Raw genomic sequence first — 21,532 nt, 5'->3', positions numbered from 1 at the left:
TGTTGCGATGACTGTTTTAATCTTCGAAACAACTGTGAATAAGCTTTATCATTTAACAACAACAAGATCATAGAATAACTTTACACAGTTTTCCTGCGGACGTGTTTTGAGAAACGCAGATTAAAGTCACAAATCAAAACACTAATAATGTTTCTTTCTGGTAGCCCTTGGCAAGTTTACCGTATGTTAGGACACAGCTCTGCAGCTTGGCACAATTACCAAAGATGTCTCAGCTAAATGAGCAGGGACTTCTTGGACAAAAGGAGGGAGAGAAGTCTAGAAAGTTCAGTGAAGCAAGTGCACTGTCTGGTTTTCACACACTGAACGCATAAGAGAAAAACACTTTGTTTATACTTACTTTAAATATCCCATGTTTAAATGTCCCTTATTTCATTACTGGTTGGTCGAAAGAAAATAATGTGTGGACAATCTTATAATAACAGATGCGTGTAAGATGTTGATCTTGAGCAGGCTGGGGAATCTGGAATACAAAATTATCCTCCCAGAAGAGCATAGAAAGATTTTTTTTTATCCCATGAAAAGTAACATCTGTATAAGTTCAAATCTTAGTGTAGTTTGTACTCTTGCTTTTTCTTTTTTCATAGTCTCAGTCTTATACCTGTAAAACATTCTCAGATGATGCTTTTCTTTGAAAAGATGTTTTTCTCCGAAAAGCCATATTGTCTTTACTTGTGTAAGTTAGACTTCATCGGTCAACCCTGGAATCACTGATAATTCTGTTCACACATTGACCAAATATGGAAGGAAATGGGTGAACTTTGTTTATTATTTGAGATGGAGTTTCGCTCTGTCACCCAGGCTGGAGTCTAGTGGCGCAATCTCGGCTCACTGCAACCTCCTCCTCCTGGGTTCAAGCAGTTGTCCTGCCTCAGCCTCCCAAGTAGCTGGGATTACAGGCACGCACCACCACTCCCGGCTAATTTTTGTATTTTTAGTAGAGACGGGGTTTTACCATGTTGGCCAGGCTGGTCTCGAACTCCTCACCTCAAGTGATCCACCCTCCTCGGCCTCCCAAAATGCTGGGATTACAGGCATGAGCCATTGCTCCTGGCCCAAAAAACGGGTAAAGAAACTGGTAAACTTTGACACCATGTTAAAATAATTTTCCCTCTCTGGGACATTTGGAGATAAGCCTGATCCTTACGTAGGGACATGGTTCTCACCCTTGGCTTTTGATTTATTCCTGGGTTACAGTGTTAGTTCATTACTTGCTTTTCTATTGGCTCCTTACAAAGCTTTCTCAGCTAAGTGAGCAGGAACTCCTTTGGATATAAGGATTCTTGTGTAATGCAGCCCGGCTGGTGTGACATCTGTGTAGTGCCCCTAGACATGAGCTAGCAGTGCCTCTCCCCACTGAGGGGTCTCTGCGGTGCTGCAGCTAGGGCCGAGTCTAAGCTTGGCTAGACCTTAACACCTGCTGTACATGTTGTTGTCATCCAGTTGGACTGACTGTTCTTTCACTCCTCTCTACCCAATCTTGGGGGGAACAGGTGGCCTGATGAACTCTTGGAAACGCCGCTGGTGTGTCCTCAAGGATGAAACCTTCTTGTGGTTCCGCTCCAAGCAGGAGGCCCTCAAGCAAGGCTGGCTCCACAAAAAAGGCGGGGGCTCCTCCACACTGTCCAGGAGAAATTGGAAGAAGCGCTGGTTTGTCCTCCGCCAGTCCAAGCTGATGTACTTTGAAAACGACAGCGAAGAGAAGCTCAAGGGCACCGTCGAAGTGCGAACGGCGAAGTAGGTTGCTAAGCCTGGCTGTGGCCCGATGGGTTGCTCAGTGGTTTATGCTGGTGGTCACAGGGCCACGCTGTGCAAGTTCCTTGCAGTGGCAGTAGCCTGTAGTAGGTGTCCTGATAATTCAGTTCAGTGGGTTAAATTATTAGGAGACTGGGAAGCAAGACTTAATCCGTGAGTACTTCGCTTTTTATGATTACACTCAGACACGTGGCTGTCATTTGGAAGATGGCCAGCCAGTTGGACCTGGAAGTTGCCCAGTGGAAATGGAATTGTATGTGTGGAGGAAGAATGGTGTGAATTTGGAACAAGTGACTGAGTCTTTTTATGGGTTAATGCATCACTTTCAATTCCTTACTTCAGCTGTAGCCAGCAGATAAATTAGCTAAATTAAAAGCAGACAGACTGGAGTTTTCTGAAGTGAATCACTTGTCTTCTGTTATACCAGTGTTAGTTATACTAGCCATCCCCATTCCCAGCAATGAGAGGAACAGGGCTGGTCTTCAAATCCAACATGCCCCTTTTTCTGCCACACCCTCATAGAACCAAAGCTTTGGACTGTTGAGGGCCTATTATTTTTCTTAAAGACTAAGTCATGTTTCCAGAAAATAGGAGTTACAGGCAGCTGCTTTTCTGGGGTAACTAGATACTAAGCCTGAAAATATGTTTGGGGATAACCTGTAGTAGTCGTTCTCCACTCAAAACTGAGTGACCTCAAATACTTAGAAAAGTAGTAAAATAATCTTTGAGGGATCAAATTAATGCCTGAAGTCAGGAGCCTTAAAAGTAAAATGTTTCTAATCAGCCAGCATCAGCAACTTCAGAAAAGTATTTATTGTGAAGTGGAAAGTTAAATGAGGAGAGGGAAGTCTTTTATGTATTTGATTGTAAGAGAAGTCTCATGTCTCTGCAGACGGCAGAATATTGGACATTTTCAGGCTGTCCCTTTGGAGCTCATGAGGTGCAGGAGTAGACTTGTGAGAATCCTGGGTCTGAATCCTGCAAGTGTTCACAGCAAGGCATGGCTCTGTTGCCTCTGCCATCTACTCTCAGCCTCACATACCATGTTCCTCATCTGTCTATAGATGGCTTGATTGATTGATGGACTGACAGGGTCTCACTCCCACTGCCCAGGCTGGAGTGCAGTGACACGACCTTGGCTCACTGCAGCCTCAACTTCCTGGGCTCAGGTGATCCTCCCACCTCAGCCTCCCAAGTAATTGGGACTATAGGTGTGTGCCACCACGCCAGGCTAGTTTTTTGTATTATTAGTAGAGATGGGGTTTTGCCATGTTGCCCAGGCTGGTCTCAAACTCATGGGTTCAAAGCCATCCGCCTGCCTTGGTCTCCCAAGTGCTGGGATTACAGCCATGATGTTTCCATTTAATTATCCCATAGTAGGGGCCGCAAGCACCAAGAAGCTTGTGGGAGGCAGAGTATTGAATTTCACCAGAGTACACTGATGTATGTTTCTTTTGCAACTCACTTTGTATGCTGCTTAATAAAAGCTCTATTCGCAGGTGCTTCATCAGAATTATACTGAGTTATGGAAATGTTAGCTCTTATTCAGCCATTTCTGTCACCTCCTATAGAACAGGAACAGTGAGTTATTATTATGGAAAACTTCAATCATGGGCAAGAGTGGGTAGAAGAACATAACAAAACACGGACTTATTCCAGAGCTTTTGGTGGCTATCCACCCATGGCCAAGTGTTTCATCCACAGTTCTATCCAGTCCACTCCCCCAACAAACTACCTTCTTTTACAGCAAGTCACTATCATGTAATTTCTTCTGTAAATATTTAGTATGCATTTAAACATTCTAATATATAATCACAATACCATTATAACATTAAAAAAAATTAGCTCCTAATATTATCTAAACTCCAGTCATTGTTCAGATTTCCGCAGTGACCTTATATTTATTTATTTATTTATTTATTATTTATTTATTTATTTATTTAGAGACCGAGTCTCACTCTGTTGCCTAGGCTGGAGTGCAGTGGCACAACTTCGGTTCACTGCAACCTCTGCCTCCCCAGTTCAAGCGATTCTCCTGCCTCAGCCTCCCGAGTAGCTGGGATTACAGGCGCCTACCACTATGCCTGGCTAATTTTTGTATTTTTAGTAGAGACAGAGTTTCACCATATTGGCCAGGCTGGTCTCGAACTCCTAACCTCAGGTGATCTGCGCACCTCGCCCTCCCAAAGTGCTGGGATTACAGGCGTGAGCCACTGCGCCCGGTCTGCAGTTTCCTTGTAAGTGGAGGTGGTAGTGTTCTTGTTGGTTTGGGTTGGTTTTATAGTTACTTTCTTCAAGTCAGAATCCAAATGAGGTCTAGATGTTGTCACCGGTTTTTAGATCACTCAAGTCTCTCTTAATTTATAGATGTCCCCTCCGTCTTTCTTTCACTTGCTTTTGTAATGGAACATGTTAGCTCACTTATCCCATGGTTTCTGCATTTCACCAACCCTGTATGGGCACGTGTTCGAACGTGTTTCTCTTTCTCGTTTATTTCTTGTGAATTGGTCATTAGACCTAGAGAGTGATCAAATTCAGTTTTCCTTTCTGTTTAAGAGTGCTTCACTTGTGTTGGTGTTGATTTCTGTTAAGAAGGCTTAGAGTAGTAGCTGGTTGTCACTCTTGTGATTTCAGCAGTAGTTCTGACCTTGATTTTTTTTTTTTTTTTTTTTTTTAGACAGAGTCTCACTCTGTCACTGAGGCTGGAGTGCAGTGGCACTGGCACTATCTTGGCTCACTGCCAAACCTCTGCCTTCCGGGTTCAAGTGATTCTTTTGCCTCAGCCTCCTGAGTAGCTGGGACTACAGGAGCGCACTGCCATGCCTGGCTGATTTTTGTGTTTTTAGTAGAGACGGGATTTCACCATGTTGGCCAGGCTGGTCTCAAACTCCTGACCGGAAGTGATCCGCCTGCCTTGGCCTCCCAAAGTGCTGGGATTACAGGTGTGAGCCACTGCGCCCAGCTCTGATCTTGATTTTTTAAAAAATATTTCATCTCAGTGATTCTAGCTATGAGGTCAGATAATACTTATTTTCTAACCAGGCTATTTTAGTTTTGTTGCTGTAAAATACATGTTTCATTGTGAACATTTGTACTTCTTTAGTTGCGAGAGCAAGCTGGCTTTATGCCCCAAACCCTTCTTCATGAAACGTATTACTATCTCTGTTCTGATCCTAACATCTGCTGCTGTTTTACCCTGATTTTGTTAACCTGGTTCACCAATTCTATTTCCCTAATGTTGTTTAGGGAGGGTTGCAGATGAGATCAAGATGGTACTGAGAATCAGACACACCCAAATCCTGCGCCTCACCCCCAGCACCCCTCATGGAAATAATGTGCCCATCTCAAGCAGGAGTCAGATGCAGCAGCCATGGCCTTCAGCTGGGAGAGAGAGCTGTGATGAGTTAGGGAAGGAGCTCGCACCAGGCCGAGGTTGGCTTTTGTAGATTGGAGAAAGGATCCAAAGGAAGTTGCAGGCAGGAGTGGGGGCTGCTGCCCCAGGCCTGTCTGGGGCCTAAGCAGGGGTGGGCATTGCGTGGACCAGTATGAGGGGAGAGAGCTTCTCCCCTAGAGAAGTCAGGGGAACCCTGCTATCCCTGGCCACACCAGCAGCCTCCTCCCTGGGCAGCCGAGAGGAGCCCGGCTCCCCCTAGAGGGAATCGTCATCATTACTAAAAGGAAAACAATTGTATGTCCCTCTATGTCTTTTGGTGTGATGGGTTCCAGAACCACCACTCCCCTCCCCGCTGCAGCCACCAAAATCCTCAGATGCTCTAGTCCCTGCTATAAAATGATGTGGTCATTGCATGTAACCTCTGCATATTCTCCCACACACTTCAAATCTTCTCTAGATTACTTCAATAACTAGTATGATGCAAATGCATTGTGAATAGTAGTTACACTGTATTGTTTTTTAATTTGTAGTATTATTTTTTAAATTGGATTTTTAGTTTTGATCTGCTGCTGGTTGAATCCACAGATGCAGAACCCACAAATGCTGAACTCGCAGATACGGAGCGCCAACTGTGTACTGTTTCTTCAGTAACAGACACTTCCCAACTCTAGTCATTGGTTTCATGAAATTGCTTTCCTCAGTTACTCAGAATTTGGCGTTCCTGATGTGCGTTTGTTGCTTTTGCTCCTTTGCAGAGAGATCATAGATAACACCACCAAGGAGAATGGGATCGACATCATTATGGCCGATAGGACTTTCCACCTGATTGCAGAGTCCCCAGAAGATGCCAGGTGAGTCTGCACTGTTGACGTCATATTACCCACATCCTGCTCCCTCATGCACAGGTGTGAGTGTCCCACAGAGCACTGTTTACCATGCTGGCCTTGACAATTTTAATTGACTTTCTATTAGGATGGTTGAGGAACCAAGAGTCATAAGAAATTGATGTGTACTTGGCCCTTGGGGACTCTTTCTCTGGGCAAATGTATTCAAGTACAGCCCAGGGTTTCCAGCCTCCAGTGCCACTAGACCCATTGTCATCTGTCTTAGGCTGTTACTGTCACCGGCAGCGTGTGTAAATTACACAGCTGCATGTAGCTGAAAGCCCACCCTCTGGAAGCTTCTGAGCTTTGAAAGCAAATTGTTTGTGTTTGCATAAGGACCAAAAGGGCAGGGAGTAGTAACTGGTAGCTGTTTTAATAACTGATAGTGCTATGGCATTGGGGGGTTTTAAAGATGTTAATATTGAAGAATTCAGTGGAAGAGGTACTAACTTACACAGAGCTTACTATTAGCTGGGTGTAAAAGTAATCGCAATTATATTTCAGGCTAATATTCTAAATGTTTCATACCTAAATATTTCAGGCAGTATTCTAAATGTTTTATAAATACTAACTCTTTTGATTCTCTTGAATCCTGCAAGGTAGACATTAATTATTACCATCATCCATATTTTGCAGAATAGGAGACTGGGGTACAGAGAACGGTTAGTATCATTTGTAATGCAGTGCAACCTCAATTCTGTTGAACGGGGACATTGAACTTCTTAAAAACATTTCCCCCTAAGGAGCTTTAACTTTTGACTGAGATTAGAAGAGGGTGGAGGCCTTCATTGGCTGGGGCAAGTTGTCTGTAACTTCCTGGACTTCAGGTTTCCATGCTGGAGTGCTGAGGAGACATAGCACAAAATTAAGGAGACTTAGCATTAGCTCTTCAGTGTGATGCATCACAGGTCCCCTAGCGGATCAGACACCATGGAGCGTCTGTCCTGTCTCTTCCTGCAACTTTGTGAGTCTGCAGGGTTATGTTGGAGGTGTCTGTCTTCAGCTCTGAGCAATGCTAGAGAACTTTAGCTTTTTTTTTTTTTTTTGTTTTTGAGACGGAGTTTCTCTCTTATTGCCCAGGCCGGAGTGCAATGGTGCGATTTCAGCTCACCGCAATCTCCACCTTCTGGGTTCAAACAATTCTGCCTTAGCCTCCTGAGTAGCTGGGATTACAGGCATGCGCCACCACGCCCGGCTAATTTTGTATTTTTAGTAGAGACAGGGTTTCTCCATGTTGTTCAGGCTGGTCTCGAACTCCTGACCTCAAGTGATCCACCCGTCTTGGCCTCCCAAAATGCTGGAATTACAGGCGTGAGCCACCACGCCTGGCTGAGAACGTCTTTTAATTTATGAGGGTAACATCCAATAGCTTCTTCAATTCTCAGCCCCAAGATTGTTAGGACCTTCTAATGTGTTCTCAGGACCCCTCACTACCCCTTGCCCTTTGAATCTTTCTGAGTTGATGCAATACCATGGTAGCGACATTAAGAGTAAAGACACCAGAAAATAATTCTTCCCATGGGAACAAACTAAAACCCTGCTTAGACCCATAAATTCTAACACAAACTGGAAAAACAAGCAAACCTGGAATTACAGCCCATCATTCCGTCTGGGGCTCCTAGAGACCACATGTGGTTGGTTGTGGCCCAGGGAATGCCTGCAGCTTTTCAGCTGAATTATAGGCCTGGCGTTTGGCAGCTGCGCTGTCTGTTTTATGCCATGATGAACCTGCTAAATTTAACCTTTGGAATATTTTAGCCAAGGACTTTTTCTCCTGACCAGTGGAACACTTTTTAAAAAAATTCCTTTTCAGATTCCAAGTTATACTTGAATCAAGAGAAGAAATATATAAATTTAAGAGTATAATCTAGACAGAATCGAAAGTACAACAAATTTTATGCCTTTGTGTGTGTGATTCCTACAACTGGAATGTATGTCTTTTCCAGTGTTTAATTTGGGATATTTTTGAGATGAGCAAAGCAATGAAGTCTTGCTGTTTGGTTAACCAGAATGGATAGTGCAAATTTATATTCAAGTGTTGTCCCTTGTTGTATACAAGCTATATATGCATATCTGTTGTATATGTTGAATATTTTTCAAGCTTGTAGTCACATTTTTCTCCCTTAGGAAGCACAGGAGATAGATTTTAGTGCTTTGCTGTAAATAATTTGCCTGGCCTACCTTTACATATGGGTGTCATTTTTTCACTTAAACATCCCATTGGATACCAACTACTTTCCCCTCTGCCTTGAATGGTAGGAGTGTGTATGTATTTTGTGTCTTATATGCCCCGAACAGGAAAGGATACCCTAGCATCTCTTTCATACTTGATAGCTCTGATATTTCGTAGTTGGTCAGCAAATGCTGGATGGATGCCTGTTTGTTCATGGTCACTTTCATGATGCCTTGTTCTGCTTGATTTTTCTTGTTTCGTTTTGTTTCATTTTGTTTTTTTTTTTTTTTGTGAGACAGAGTCTTGCTCTGTCACCCAGGCTGGAGTGCAGTGGAACGATCATGGCTCACTGCAGCCTTGGCCTTCTGGGCTCAGGTGATACTCCTGCCTCAGCCTCCCAAGTAGTTGGGACTACAAGCATGTACCACTACACCCAGCTAGTTTTTTATTTTTTGTAGAGACTGGGCCTCAGTAAGTTTCCCAGGCTGGTCTCAAATTCCGGGGCTTAAGCCATCCTCCCACCTTGGCCTCCCAAAATGCTGGAATCACAAGCGTGAGCCACCATGCCCAGACACGTTTTCCTTTATTTTCTGATTGTGATGAGGCTGGGTGTGAGAGTACTCATTTGAAATGAAGATGGAAGAGTTCTCTGGTCAAAATAGTTTTCTACTGTAAGCAGTTATTTTTCATTTCCAACTCTCCTGTGGTTTTATTGACTTGAGTAGAAATGCTGTTAGGTGGTTAAAAACCCCATCCTGAGAATACATAGAAAAAATAGACATCTTGACCAGGCACAATGGCTCATGCCTGTAATCCCAGCACTTTGGGAGGCTCAGGTGGGTGGATCACCTGAGGTCAGGAGTTCAAGACCAGCCTGGCCAACATGGTGAAACCCCATCTCTACTAAAAATACCAAAAATTAGCTGGGCATGGTGGCGTGCGCCTGTAATCCCAGCTACTTGGGAGGCTGAGGCAGGAGAATCACTTGAACCCGGGAGGCAGAGGTTGCGGTGGCCAAGATCGTGCCATTGTACTCCAGCTTGGGCAACAAGACTGAAACTCCATCTCAAAAAAAAACAACAAATAGACATCTAAATAGACATCTAGTGTCCATTCCAATATGATACTCCTCCATTACATGTTGAGTATCCCTTACCCAAAATGCTTGGGACTGGAAGTGTTGCAGTTTTTGGAGTTTGGAATATTTGCATTAGACTTACCGGTTAAGCATCCCTAATCTGAAAATTCAGAATGTTCCAGTGAGCATTTCCTTTGAGCATCATGTCAGTGCTCAAAAAGTTTTGAATTTTGAAGCATTTCAGATTTCAGATTTTTTTGGATTGTGGATGCTAAACCTGTATTGATCTTCTCACCTTGAAATTTATTTATTTATTTATTTGGAGGCGGAGTCTCACTCTGTCGTCCAGGCTGGAGTGCAGTGGCACGATCTCAGCTCACTGCAAGCTCTGCCTCCTGCGTTCACGCCATTCTCCTGCCTCAGCCTCCCGAGTAGCTGGGACTACAGGCGCCCGCCACCAAGCCCGGCTAGTTTGTTTGTATTTTTAGTAGAGACGGGGTTTTACCATGTTAGCCAGGATGGTCTTGATCTCCTAACCTCATGATCCGCCCACCTTGGCCTCCCAAAGTGCTGGGATTACAGGCATGAGCTACCGCGCCCAGCCGAAATGTATTTTTTAAACAGAAAAAGCATCTGAATATTCCCTAGTTTATAAATAATATCTTAAGTAAGGATCTTTGATATAAGTATTTTGGGTAGAACTGAGGATTTTATTATTTGCTGTTAATTTCTCAAGGAACTCATTCATGATTGTCAAATGTCTGTAAAGGTCTATGGGACCTGGAGAAAAGGCCGTCCATTGATCTAAAGTTAGAACGTAATAGAGCACTTAAAGGCATTTACAGGTACTTTATCTGCTTCTTCTCACTTTATTCTTTGGTAATGAAACCGACATTTATCCCTAAGAAGTAATCAAATTAAAAGCAAAGGTGCTTAGAGATGTTATTTTCACAGATTACGTGCAGTAGAGCACTATTGCTTTACCAATACGAGGTTGGCCTCTCCTTCACAGTTGTTCTCTCTTCCCCACAGCCAGTGGTTCAGCGTGCTGAGTCAGGTCCATGCGTCCACAGACCAGGAGATCCAGGAGATGCATGATGAGCAGGCAAACCCACAGAATGCTGTGGTATGGGAGCACTACCTAGGATGGGGGTGGGGCGTCTGGGGGCAGGGATGGGGAGGGCATCAGGATGGTAAAAAAGGGAAAGATTGGGAATTTCCAGACAGTCTTTTTTTTAAAAGGTAAATGTAGAATAATTAAGGAGAAAAACAGGACCATTTGAGTTTAAAATCAATACAATAATAAATCCAATAAATAGTACAATATAATAATACAATAATAAATACAGTAAATTAAGTTGGACACTGTGGCTCATGCCTGAAGTCCCAGCACTTTGGGGTGGGAGTATCACTTGAGGCCAGGAGTTCAAGACCAACCTGAGAAACATAGCAAGACACTGCGTCTATGAAAAAAATGAACAATTATCCAGGCGTGGTGTTATGTGCCTGTAGTCCCAGCTGCTTGGCAGGCTGAGGCAGGAGGATTGCTTGAGCTTGAGAATTTGAGGCTACGATTGCACCACTGAGCTCCAGCAGCCTGACCCTCTCTCCTAAAAAAACAAACAACAAAACCAAATAAATTGTAGAAGGTTATAAGTAGTAATACCTTCCAATTCTTCCGCCTCAAACCCAAAAGAACAAAAGAAATAATCCTACTTTTTATGAAGTCACGGAAACACACATTACACTTACTCTTCAGAGGATGCTGAAATCTAAATCTAGATTGTATTCTTTTTTTTGAGATGGAGTCTTACTCTGTCGCCCAGGCTGGAGTGCAGTGGCGAGATCTCAGCTCACTGCACCCTCCACCTCTAGGTTCAAGCAATTCTCCTGCCTCAGCCTCCTGAGTAGCTGGGACAACAGGCGTGTGCCGCCACACCCGGCTAATTTTTTGTATTTTAGTAGAGACGGGGTTTCACCATGTTGCCCAGGCTGGTCTTGAACTCCTTAGCTCAGGCAATCCGCATGCCTCAGTCTCCCAAAGTGCTGGGATTACAGGCGTGAGCCACTGCGCTGGGCCGAAATCTAAATTGTATTCTTTGTCTTCCCTCTATCCCAGACACATACACAAAGTTACAAAACCCTACTTTGGAAATCACGTTTTATTTCCTCATCAGAAAAACTTGAAATAAAGTTTCTTGGGAGAAGTATAAAATTTAATCGAAGGACACAATAAAATCAGGAAATGTGTACTATTGAAAGAAGGTTATAAACACTGTTCACTGAGCTTGTTTTAAGAATGGGGGGCTGGGGGAGGGAGCTCAGACCTGTAATCCCAGTACTTTGGGAGGCCAAGGCAGGTGGATCACTTGAGGGCGCCAGGAGTTTGAGACCAGCCTGGCCAACATGGCGAGACCCCATCTCTACTAAAACACAAAATTATCCAGGTGTGGTGGCCCACACTTGTAGTCCTAGCTACTTGGGAGGCTGAGGCACGAGAATCACTTGAACCTGGGAGGCAGAGGTTGTGGTGAGCCAAGAGCACACCATCGTGCTCCAGCCTGGGCAACAGAGTGAAACTCTGTTTCAGAAACAAACAAAGTAAATTAAATTAATGTAGAGGTACTTGTTAGAAAGTTTAGTAAAATACTAATTTTTTAAAAACATAGAAATAAATTATTGAAAGGACAAGAGAGAATGATTAACTCGTAATTTTTAAAAATAAATGGGCTATAGATTCTGCCCTGTGTAGAGGCTATTTGTACTCACACAACAGAGGAGTCATCTCATAGATGACTATTATTTTGAAGTTAAAAAGAAAAGAGCCTTTTCTGTCTGATTGGGAGTGGGCTAGAGGTGTTACTATAGTGTGCACCCTACTTTAGTGGTTCTCTCATTCTCTTTACTTTTTGTTCTTTTCCAGGGCACCTTGGATGTGGGGCTGATTGATTCCGTGTGTGCCTCTGACAGCCCTGATAGGTAAGCTCAGATGTGGCTCTTAATAAAAACAGCTCATCACCTGTGTGTGTCCACAGGTGTCTGTGCTGCTAGGTTACGTCCCTCTTCGCAGGGCTGTGAAATCACACGAGGCTGCGTGTTCCCACCTTGTCAACCCCAGCAATCCGAAGTCTGCCTTCTTGGCACCCAATTTTATATCATCTGGAAGTCTCCTTCTTTGGGTATCTTTGAAGTCCTGGGGAAAACCCTGGGAACCTAATTTAGACAATTTAAAAAAGCATGAGGAATAAATATTTTTCATGTGTATACAGGGACAAACTTGGGATTTATACGGGAAGAAAATACCTGTTTAGGAAAATGATATTCCAGCAAAGGGGAAGGGAGTCATTCTCCTTTCTGAACTTAACAATGAACTTGGAAAGGATTTTGATGATAATGTATATGTAGAGTATTAATAAACCACAAACATTTATTTTCCTTGGCACCCTTTTTGGGTTCGATTTTTGAAGGCAAATCATCTTTGGAGATGATCTGAGGCGTCTTTCTGCCCAGTGAACTTTATTGTCTGTTTTTCTGTATTATCTTGTAAGTTCTAGTTCTGTTTCACCATGTTGCCCAGGCTGGTCTCGAACTCCTTAGCTCAGGCAATCCGCATGCCTCAGTCTCCCAGAGTGCTGGGATTACAGGCGTGAGCCACTGCGCTGGGCCGAAATCTAAATTGTATTCTTTGTCTTCCCTCTATCCCAGACACATACACAAAGTTACAAAACCCTACTTTGGAAATCACGTTTTATTTCCTCATCAGAAAAACTTGAAATAAAGTTTCTTGGGAGAAGAAGTGTAAAATTTAATCAATGGACACAATAAAATCAGGACACAACAAAATAAAAACAAATTCTGCAGCAGAATTTAAGAAAAGTTTCTCTAGGACAGACCAGGAAAGAATCAAAATTGTCTTCTGCCCTCAGTAAGACAGCCGGAAAATGAAATACGAGTGTGTTAAAATTGACAACAAAATATAGGGCCTACTTGGCAGAATTAGAGCCGTGGGGTCTCTGTCACCCTCCCATTGACAAAGGCCCTTCTGAACCATGGATCCTTTGTTTTTAGTAGTCAGCCTGCACCCCTTATACCTGGCTCAATCTTTAACATGTATGTGTCATATCAGTAATCAAAGCCCTGATGCTGCTTATTCTGGTATGTGAGTTTCTACCTCACCTTCTCCACGTCTTCGCTCTCCCAAGCCCTTCACTCCTCCAGGCTGGGCCTGTGATGATCCATCCTTAGGATTTTGCATCCTCGTTCAGGCTTTTCTGTCTTCCCCAACTGGCCACTTTTCTCCCTTTCCAACTATAGAAAAAAAAAGGGTTGGGTTTTTAATTTTTATTTTTAAGGGGCACCTCAAGTTCAGCCTGTTTGCATAGTTTTCCCTGTGTCCTGCAGTTCAGTGACTCTTTCTCTTAAACTTTTGTGTCACTTAACTACAGTGAACATTTGAAGACTTGCAAGAAAGAGTTCACATTCGCTAGCATAAGCCGTTAGATGGAGGAGTTAGTATTTATATCAGCAAGGGCCTGTGAGAGAGGTTCAGGGCATTTCCAGACAAAAAGAGGCAAGGGAGAAAGTAAATTTCCATGATCACGTTATCCATGACTAGGAAATGCACCCTTGTTAGATCCCTTTGAAAACACAAACCCAGGTGGCTTTTTGTACAAAGCATAATCAAGCATTTAAGATGTTCCACCTACACCTATTTACTGATCCTCTTTTATTGCTGGTGTCTGACATTTCATTACCAACCCAGAGAAATATTACCCAAGGCAGGAAAAAATTGACTTTGGAGAGGCATCAAAAAAAAATTTTCCCTCATGGTCACCTTATTTAGCCTTCCCGGAACTGAGTTTCATCTGGAAAGTTTTGCATGAAGAAATGTTTTCCCTTCCAGGACCTTCAGAATGAATGTGTCGTTCCAAGTTTAAAGGTTAATGATGTGTAAAAGAAATTCCACAGAAATGAGCAAGGTTTGCCTTAATAAAAACATGAATAAGCCTAGCAGTGTATGTCCCGTGACCCAGAAGGCAGGAAGAAGGCCCTGAGTCTCGGTTCACACAGAGGTGATGCTGACGGTAGACCTAAGGGGCTTTGTTTCCTTCTCACCTTGTCGCTCAGACCCAACTCGTTTGTCATCATCACGGCCAACCGGGTGCTGCACTGCAACGCCGACACGCCGGAGGAGATGCACCACTGGATAACCCTGCTGCAGCGGTCCAAAGGGGACACCAGAGTGGAGGGCCAGGAATTCATCGTGAGAGGTGACTGCCTGCCCTGCTTCCTTGGTCTGTTTAACAGGCTCCCCTTTCCATTTGCATATAGATATCTGCAGCATTTTCATTTTGAGCTGCTTTTCCCATTTTAACTGTTGGAGATTTTTTAAGTGATTTTTAATTTGTGACATGATAAATTGTTTCTAGAGGATTGTGTTTTTTGTTGCTAGTTGTGATTTTGTGCTTTTCTTTCGCATAGTTCCGTTTACATCGAGTTGGGGTGACCGTGGTCTTTTTCTGACAAGTAGCTAGAAACCCCATCCATGTGTTGGCATTATGTGGATGATGGTATGGTCTTTGGGGTTTCTCCTCATAGATTTTAATTTACACTTTCATCCTTTTTTTCCAGGATGGTTGCACAAAGAGGTGAAGAACAGTCCAAAGATGTCTTCACTGAAACTGAAGAAACGGTGGTTTGTACTCACCCACAATTCCCTGGATTACTACAAGAGCTCAGAGAAGAATGCGCTGAAACTGGGGACCCTGGTCCTCAACAGCCTCTGCTCTGTCGTCCCCCCAGATGAGAAGATATTCAAAGAGACAGGTAACCAGGCTGGCTGCCCAAACCCTGAGCATCAGATCTTAAAGTCTGGGCTTGCTCCAGGCAAGGAATAAGATTCCTTCCTAGTGGGTACTTTATTTCCCCCCAAAGAAGGTGTCTTCTTGGTTTATCTTCTAAGCCTGTCTGGGGTTAGCTATGTGACCACTTAGTGTTTAAGCCGTACGAGAGGTCTTGATTCATGGAGTGGTAGGAAGACTCTCACAAGGACAAGAAAATGTCAACAGATGCAGGGCATCGTACAGGAAGCTTTGTTTTCATATACTCTGTTTTCATCCTTTTAATTTTTATTCTTATTATTTTTGAGACAGGGTCTCACACTGTTGCCCAGGCTGTAGTGCAATGGTGCGATCATGGTTCACTACAGCCTTCCAAGGCTGAAGCAATCCTCCCACCTCAGCCTCCCGAGGAGTAGCTAGGACTCCAGGCACGCACCATCGCACTGGGCTAATTTTATACTTTGTGGTGGAGGTTTTGCCATGTGGGCCAGGCTGTTTTCCATCATTGTACGATGAGCGTCCTATACAACCTGTAAAAGATAAACCCTGACTGTCCATGTACTTAGCCTAGTAGCATAGAAAGCACACATGTAAATTAGAGGATTTAATTTTTTTAGTATTATAAAAGTGTTTCCAGAAGATAGTTTATTTTGATGTTGCTGGTTGTGATCTTGTGCTTCTGTTTAACATAGTTGTTCCATTCGCGTCAGGTTTGGGTGATGGTTCGGACAGTTTGCCTCTGAAGTCACACACTGCCAGGCACAAGTGCTGTCTTCTGAAGGGAGAGGCTAAGGAAAGGAAAGGAAGAAATAGGAAGAAGGAAAGTCAGAAATCGGAGAGAGTTTTCACTCCTCATCCAGAGCCCAGAAAGAGACATTAACTTACCCTTTTCCCTTCCAGAGCCAGTTATCATTTATCTTCATGTATTTCATGATGGGTTTATTGTTCTAATATTCATCTCCCCATCTCAGCTGTAAATGTCACAGTGCAAGAGACACTGTTTTTTCTTCATCACTAGATACCTAGTGCAGGGCAGGACACATGTAGGAATTCAGCCAGTATCTATTGAATTGAATAATTAAAGGGACTGAGGTCAGAGAGGACACAGGCATTGCCCCAGTCCCCGAGGTTGGCGTTGACATGCGTGTGCTGGGCACCCCTGCCATTGCAGGCTACTGGAACGTCACCGTGTATGGGCGCAAGCACTGTTACCGGCTCTACACCAAGCTGCTCAATGAGGCCACCCGGTGGTCCAGTGCCATTCAAAACGTGACCGACACCAAGGCCCCGATCGACACCCCCACCCAGCAGCTGATTCAAGACATCAAGGTAAGACAAGCCCATCAAGGTGGGTGATTACAGCTCAGAGCTTCTACCCTTAGAGCACTAAGACCGCAGCATTAGTGAAGCTCAATTTTCATTCTGTAATCAAAACCTAGTGCTTGGTTGGCTGGCACGGTGGCTCACACCTGTAATTCCAGCACTTTGGAAGGCTGAGGCAGGTAGATCACTTGAGGTCAAGAGTTCGAGACCAACCTGGCTAACATGGTGAAACCGTGTCTCTACTAAAAATACAAAAATTAGCCAGGTGTGACACATTCCTGTAATCCCAGCTACACAGGAGGCTGAGGCAGGAGACTTGCTTGAACCTCGGAGACAGAGGTTGCAGTGAGCAGAGATCATTCCACTGTACCCCAGCCTGGGCGACAGAGGGAGACTCCGTCTCAAAAAAACAAAACAAAAAACTAGCGCTTGGTTAAATTTATGTTTGAGTACCCTGCTTTCAGGAATCTAAATGAGAAATTTTAGACCAAAAGTGTTTTGTCTCTAGGGCAGTGTTAGATGTTTCCTAACACTTCCCTAGTGTTGAGTCACCCGATCCCACCTGCTGGGCTCTGTGGGCAGAAGGACGAGGTCTGCAGCTTGCACTGTGGGACTCCGTGCCCATGGGGATGTGGTGACCTGCGTGGGGGACCACGTGCCTTGTGTCAGGTTTCACCTCAGCCTCAGTTGGGGACCTTCTAGGAGTAACCTGCTAGTTCCATTGTCACTGTACAGTTTCCAGACCACACGAGTGAGTTCCCAAGGAGCCCTGGGTGGTCTAGAAGAACACCTGGCATCCCTCTCGGACACATGCAAACTCCCAGAAGCTCCTGAGTCTCTATACTAACACTGAGCGTGTTACATTATAAATTCCTGTTTATAAGTAAGTGTAGTGGCTCAGTAAATGTATGTGAGGTGAAGGAACGAATGGTTGCATGGCAGCCCTGAGCCGGGGATTCTTACCCTCACTTTTCGGAAATGGAACGCTGACGGGGAATGTTCTGGTTGCATTGCCCACGTAGCCGGTCAGTCCCAGGTGCAGAACCAAGTCAAGGGAGACTGCTGGCCCTCCAAGCAGTCCTGCAGGCAGATTCCCAGGACAGAGGTGGGGCTGTGACAGAGAAGGTGCTAGAATGATGGTGAGGCAGGTATTTTACTGAGGGACAGCAAAGGAAATTAGCTAACCAGATCCAAGAGGGAACTCAGCTTTTGTGGAGGTGGGAGAGGATCTAATCCATCAGTGGTGGATAATTTTCCATCCAAATCAAATTGGCCTCCTGATTCCAAAGTGTTATGTTCTCTGGGTGTTCGGAACCACATTCTGGCAAGCCAGTTGTTTTTTGTTTTTTTTGTTTGTCCATGAAATTGTTTGAATCAATTTGAATTTAGACATTAAAAGAATAAATATAATTTTTCAAATACAAAGCTATGCTTCTTAAGAAATGAGTCAGGTTACCCTAAATCAGTCCATAGAAATTATTTAAGTAATTAAAAAAATTTTTTGTGCCCTTCAATTGGGTATTACTGAAAAAGTTTTATAGTGGAAATGAAATTACCACGATAGAATGATTCATTACCTCTCCTCCAACTTTTCTGTTTATTTAAGGTTCTAAAAGTAACTTTGTTTTTTTCATATCCCAGATGAACATTTTAGGAGCACAAGTACATGATGATGAAATTCCGTGAGAGACTTTCTTACGTTTCAAGGGTGGAAGGGCGGGCAGGCACGTGGAAGGACAGTCTCCCCAAGAATATATTAATGTGTGTAGTTTTCAGGTATAGAGAGAATAGAAAACAGCAATTCAAGAACTAGCAAAATGTGCTTATGAAATGAACTATAGATAAAAATAACATGATTTAGCTACTGATGGCTAAAGCAATAAAAGAAGATCAGATTAATTTTTTTATTTTGCTTTTCTGTTTTTTATAGAGACAGGGCCTCACTATGTTGCCCAGGCTGGTCTCGAACTCCTGGGCCCAACTGATCCTCCTGCCTTAGGCTCTCAAAATGCACAGGCATGAGCCACTGTGCCCAGCCTAGATTAAATTGTTTTTTCTTTTTTTGAGATGGAGTCTCGCTCTGTCAGCCAGGCTGGAGTGCCATGGCGCGATCTTGGCTCACTGCAAGCTCCGCCTCCTGGGTTCAAGCAATTATTCTGCCTCCGCCTCCTGAGTAGCTGGGATTACAGGTGCCCGCCACCACGCCCAGCTAATTTTCGTATTTTTAGTGGAGACAAGGTTTCACCATGTTGGTCAGGCTGGTCTCAAACTCCTGACCTCATGATCCACCTGCATCAGTCTCCCAAAGTGCTGGGATTACGGGTGTGAGCCACCGCGCCCTGCCGAGATGAAATTTTTTAAGTGTATGTAATCTCCAGGGGAGAAAATTTAAAATCACATGGGGAAGTACATGCGCGAGAAACTAAGAAATGAGCTGTAGGCCAGGCGCAGTGGCTCACGCCTGTAATCCCAGCACTTTGGGAGGCCGAGGCGGGCGGATCACGAGGTCAGGAGATCACGACCATCCTGGCTAACATGGTGAAACTCTGTCTCTACTAAAAATACAAAAAATTAGCCGGGCGTGGTGGCGGGTGCCTGTAGTCCCAGCTACTGTGGAGGCTGAGGCAGGAGAATGGCATGAACCCGGGAGGTGGTGCTTGCAGTGAGCCCAGACCGGGCCACTGCACTCCAGCCCGGGTGACAGAGCGAGACTCCATCTCAAAAAAAAAAGAAATGAGCTGTAAGAATGTATTTTTGTGACTTGTCTTCAAACACAGATTATGAGTGTCTTCGTGCATGAAATCACCTAACACTGGATTTCCACCATCTTTGCCCCACTAGGTTTATGGATGTTTGAGACTCTTGAAAAATATTTATATGTAGGAAAATACAGTTGATTTTGTTCCTTTAGGTCCAGGTTTCTTACAATAAGCTTGCTTGCTTTATTTTTAGGAGAACTGCCTGAACTCGGATGTGGTGGAACAGATTTACAAGCGGAACCCGATCCTTCGATACACCCATCACCCCTTGCACTCTCCACTCCTGCCCCTTCCGTACGGGGACATAAATCTCAACTGTAAGTCCAGAGTTCCACCCCGACTCTTCAGAGACCATGATTCCACTTGCCCTGCTAGCTCTTTAGCTTAACACAGTAGCATTTGTTTTTAGCTCAAAGACTCTCTTATTCATCATGACTTGGAAGGAAAAGATGAAATATACTTAGATTCATTACTAAAGCAAGACTTCTAGAGTGTGGTAGTAGTAATGCTAAGATTGATTGCTGTAATAAAAGAAGAGATTTAAAGGAGTCAGAAATGCCAGCTCTCCTCATGAACTGAGAGTAGCCTTTTTTTTTTTTTTTTTTTTTTTTTTTGTTGAGACAGTCTTACTATGTCACCCAGGCTGGGGTGCGGTGGTGCAATCTCCATTCATTGCAACCTCTGCCTCCCAGGTTTAAGTCGTTCTCCTGCCTCAGCCTCCCAAGTAGCTGGGATTACAGGCGCCCGTCACCACATCCAGCTAATTTTTGTATTTTTAATAGAGGGTTTCGCCATATTGCCCAGGCTGGTCTTGAACTCTTGGCCTGAAGTGACCCGCCTGCCTCAGCCTCCCAAAGTGCTGAGATTACAGGTGTGAGCCGTTGCACCTGGCCAAGTAGCCAGACAACCAGAGCCTAAGTAATCTTGCATTCCAAAAAAGGATTTTGTTCAGCAACAGATTACCTTTTAAGTAAGCATTTTATGTGGTAAGAAGTTCAATTAGATAACAAAACAGTGTCACCTGACCCACCTCTGTGCTTTTAGATCTGTGTTCAGCTGACTGAGATGTATAGGGAGTGTGGTGGGCATTGCATCCGTCCTCCTCATTTATTCCTTTGTCTTCACTACTGCTCCCATTGTGCCCACGCCCTATTCTGAACCCCTCGGGTGACTTCTGTGTTTGCTTTGCTTGTCGTAGTGCTTAAAGACAAAGGCTATACCACCCTTCAGGATGAGGCCATCAAGGTATTCAATTCCCTGCAGCAACTGGAGTCCATGTCTGACCCGATTCCAATAATCCAGGGCATCCTACAGACAGGGCATGACCTGCGGCCTTTGCGGGACGAGCTGTACTGCCAGCTCATCAAACAGACCAACAAAGTGCCCCACCCCGGCAGTGTGGGCAACCTGTACAGCTGGCAGATCCTGACATGCCTGAGCTGCACCTTCCTGCCGAGTCGAGGGATTCTCAAGTATCTCAAGTTCCATCTGAAAAGGTAAATAAAGCATGTGGGCACGGGAGATGAGCTGGGCAGAGCTGCTCACGCAGGTGGGGCGCTGGGTCCTCGCTCAGATAAAGAGGCTCTTGAGCAGAAGGCACCTCTAGTAGGACAGGGACCTCTGGGTCAGACTCGTGGGTTGCCTGCGCAAGCTTACAGAATGCTGCCATCCTTTTTCTTTTTAAGCCACACAAGGTTATTTCAGGGACCAAGTCACCTTGGGTGTAATGTCCTAATGTATAGGAGATTGGATCAATCCATTGATTACCACTACTCTATATTAAAAAAAAAAAAAAAAAAACTTGGATATTTGTTCCAGATCAAAGAGGTAGAAACAATCTGATTGAGATTTTGATTAGCTATAGAAAAAGAAATTTTTTTTTTTTGTTTTTTGAGACAGTTTTGCTCTTGTTGCCGAGGCTAGAGTGCAATGGCATGATCTCGGTCACTGCACCCTCCACCTCCTGGGTTCAAACGATTCTCCTGCCTCAGCCTCCCAAGTATGTGAGATTACAGGCACCCGCCACAATGCCTGGCTAGTTTTTTTGTATTTTTAGTAGAGACAGGGTTTCACTATGTTGGCTGGGCTGGTCTCCAACTGCTGACCTCAGGTGATCCACCCGCCTCTGCCTCCCAAAGTGCTGGGATTACAGGTGTGAGCCACGGCACCTGGCCAAGAATTTTCATATGATAGTATGAGGCATGACCCTTTCAAGTATTAACAATACTGCAGAGGTGAGTTGGCAGCAGTTGCTCCCACTGAGACATTCGCTCTTTAGGGGTTTTTTGTATTTAAATTGAACTGCACA

The 21,532-nt window shown here is 44.2% G+C and overlaps 1 protein-coding gene across 2 annotated transcripts in view; it reads left to right on the top strand.

Moving 5' to 3' along the window:
* The window catches only part of MYO10 (myosin X), a 276,883-nt gene that overhangs the window by 246,598 nt on the left and 8,753 nt on the right, over window positions 1-21,532 (top strand). Inside the window, exons 27-35 of one of the 2 annotated variants that reach the window (XM_025387276.1) lie at window positions 1,512-1,755; window positions 5,923-6,018; window positions 10,335-10,428; window positions 12,226-12,281; window positions 14,430-14,572; window positions 14,934-15,128; window positions 16,314-16,471; window positions 19,418-19,541; window positions 20,423-20,720. In XM_025387276.1, coding sequence (XP_025243061.1) covers window positions 1,512-1,755; window positions 5,923-6,018; window positions 10,335-10,428; window positions 12,226-12,281; window positions 14,430-14,572; window positions 14,934-15,128; window positions 16,314-16,471; window positions 19,418-19,541; window positions 20,423-20,720 — 1,408 coding nt within the window. The remainder of the gene's footprint in view (window positions 1-1,511; window positions 1,756-5,922; window positions 6,019-10,334; window positions 10,429-12,225; window positions 12,282-14,429; window positions 14,573-14,933; window positions 15,129-16,313; window positions 16,472-19,417; window positions 19,542-20,422; window positions 20,721-21,532) is intronic. The other variant, XM_025387279.1, reaches the window with a different exon arrangement.

This window comes from Theropithecus gelada, chromosome 6, assembly GCF_003255815.1.
Source record: "Theropithecus gelada isolate Dixy chromosome 6, Tgel_1.0, whole genome shotgun sequence".
Lineage (NCBI taxonomy): Eukaryota > Metazoa > Chordata > Mammalia > Primates > Cercopithecidae > Theropithecus > Theropithecus gelada.
The sequence above is the reverse complement of the archived record's forward strand: the minus strand, read 5'-3'. Positions and strand labels throughout refer to the sequence as shown.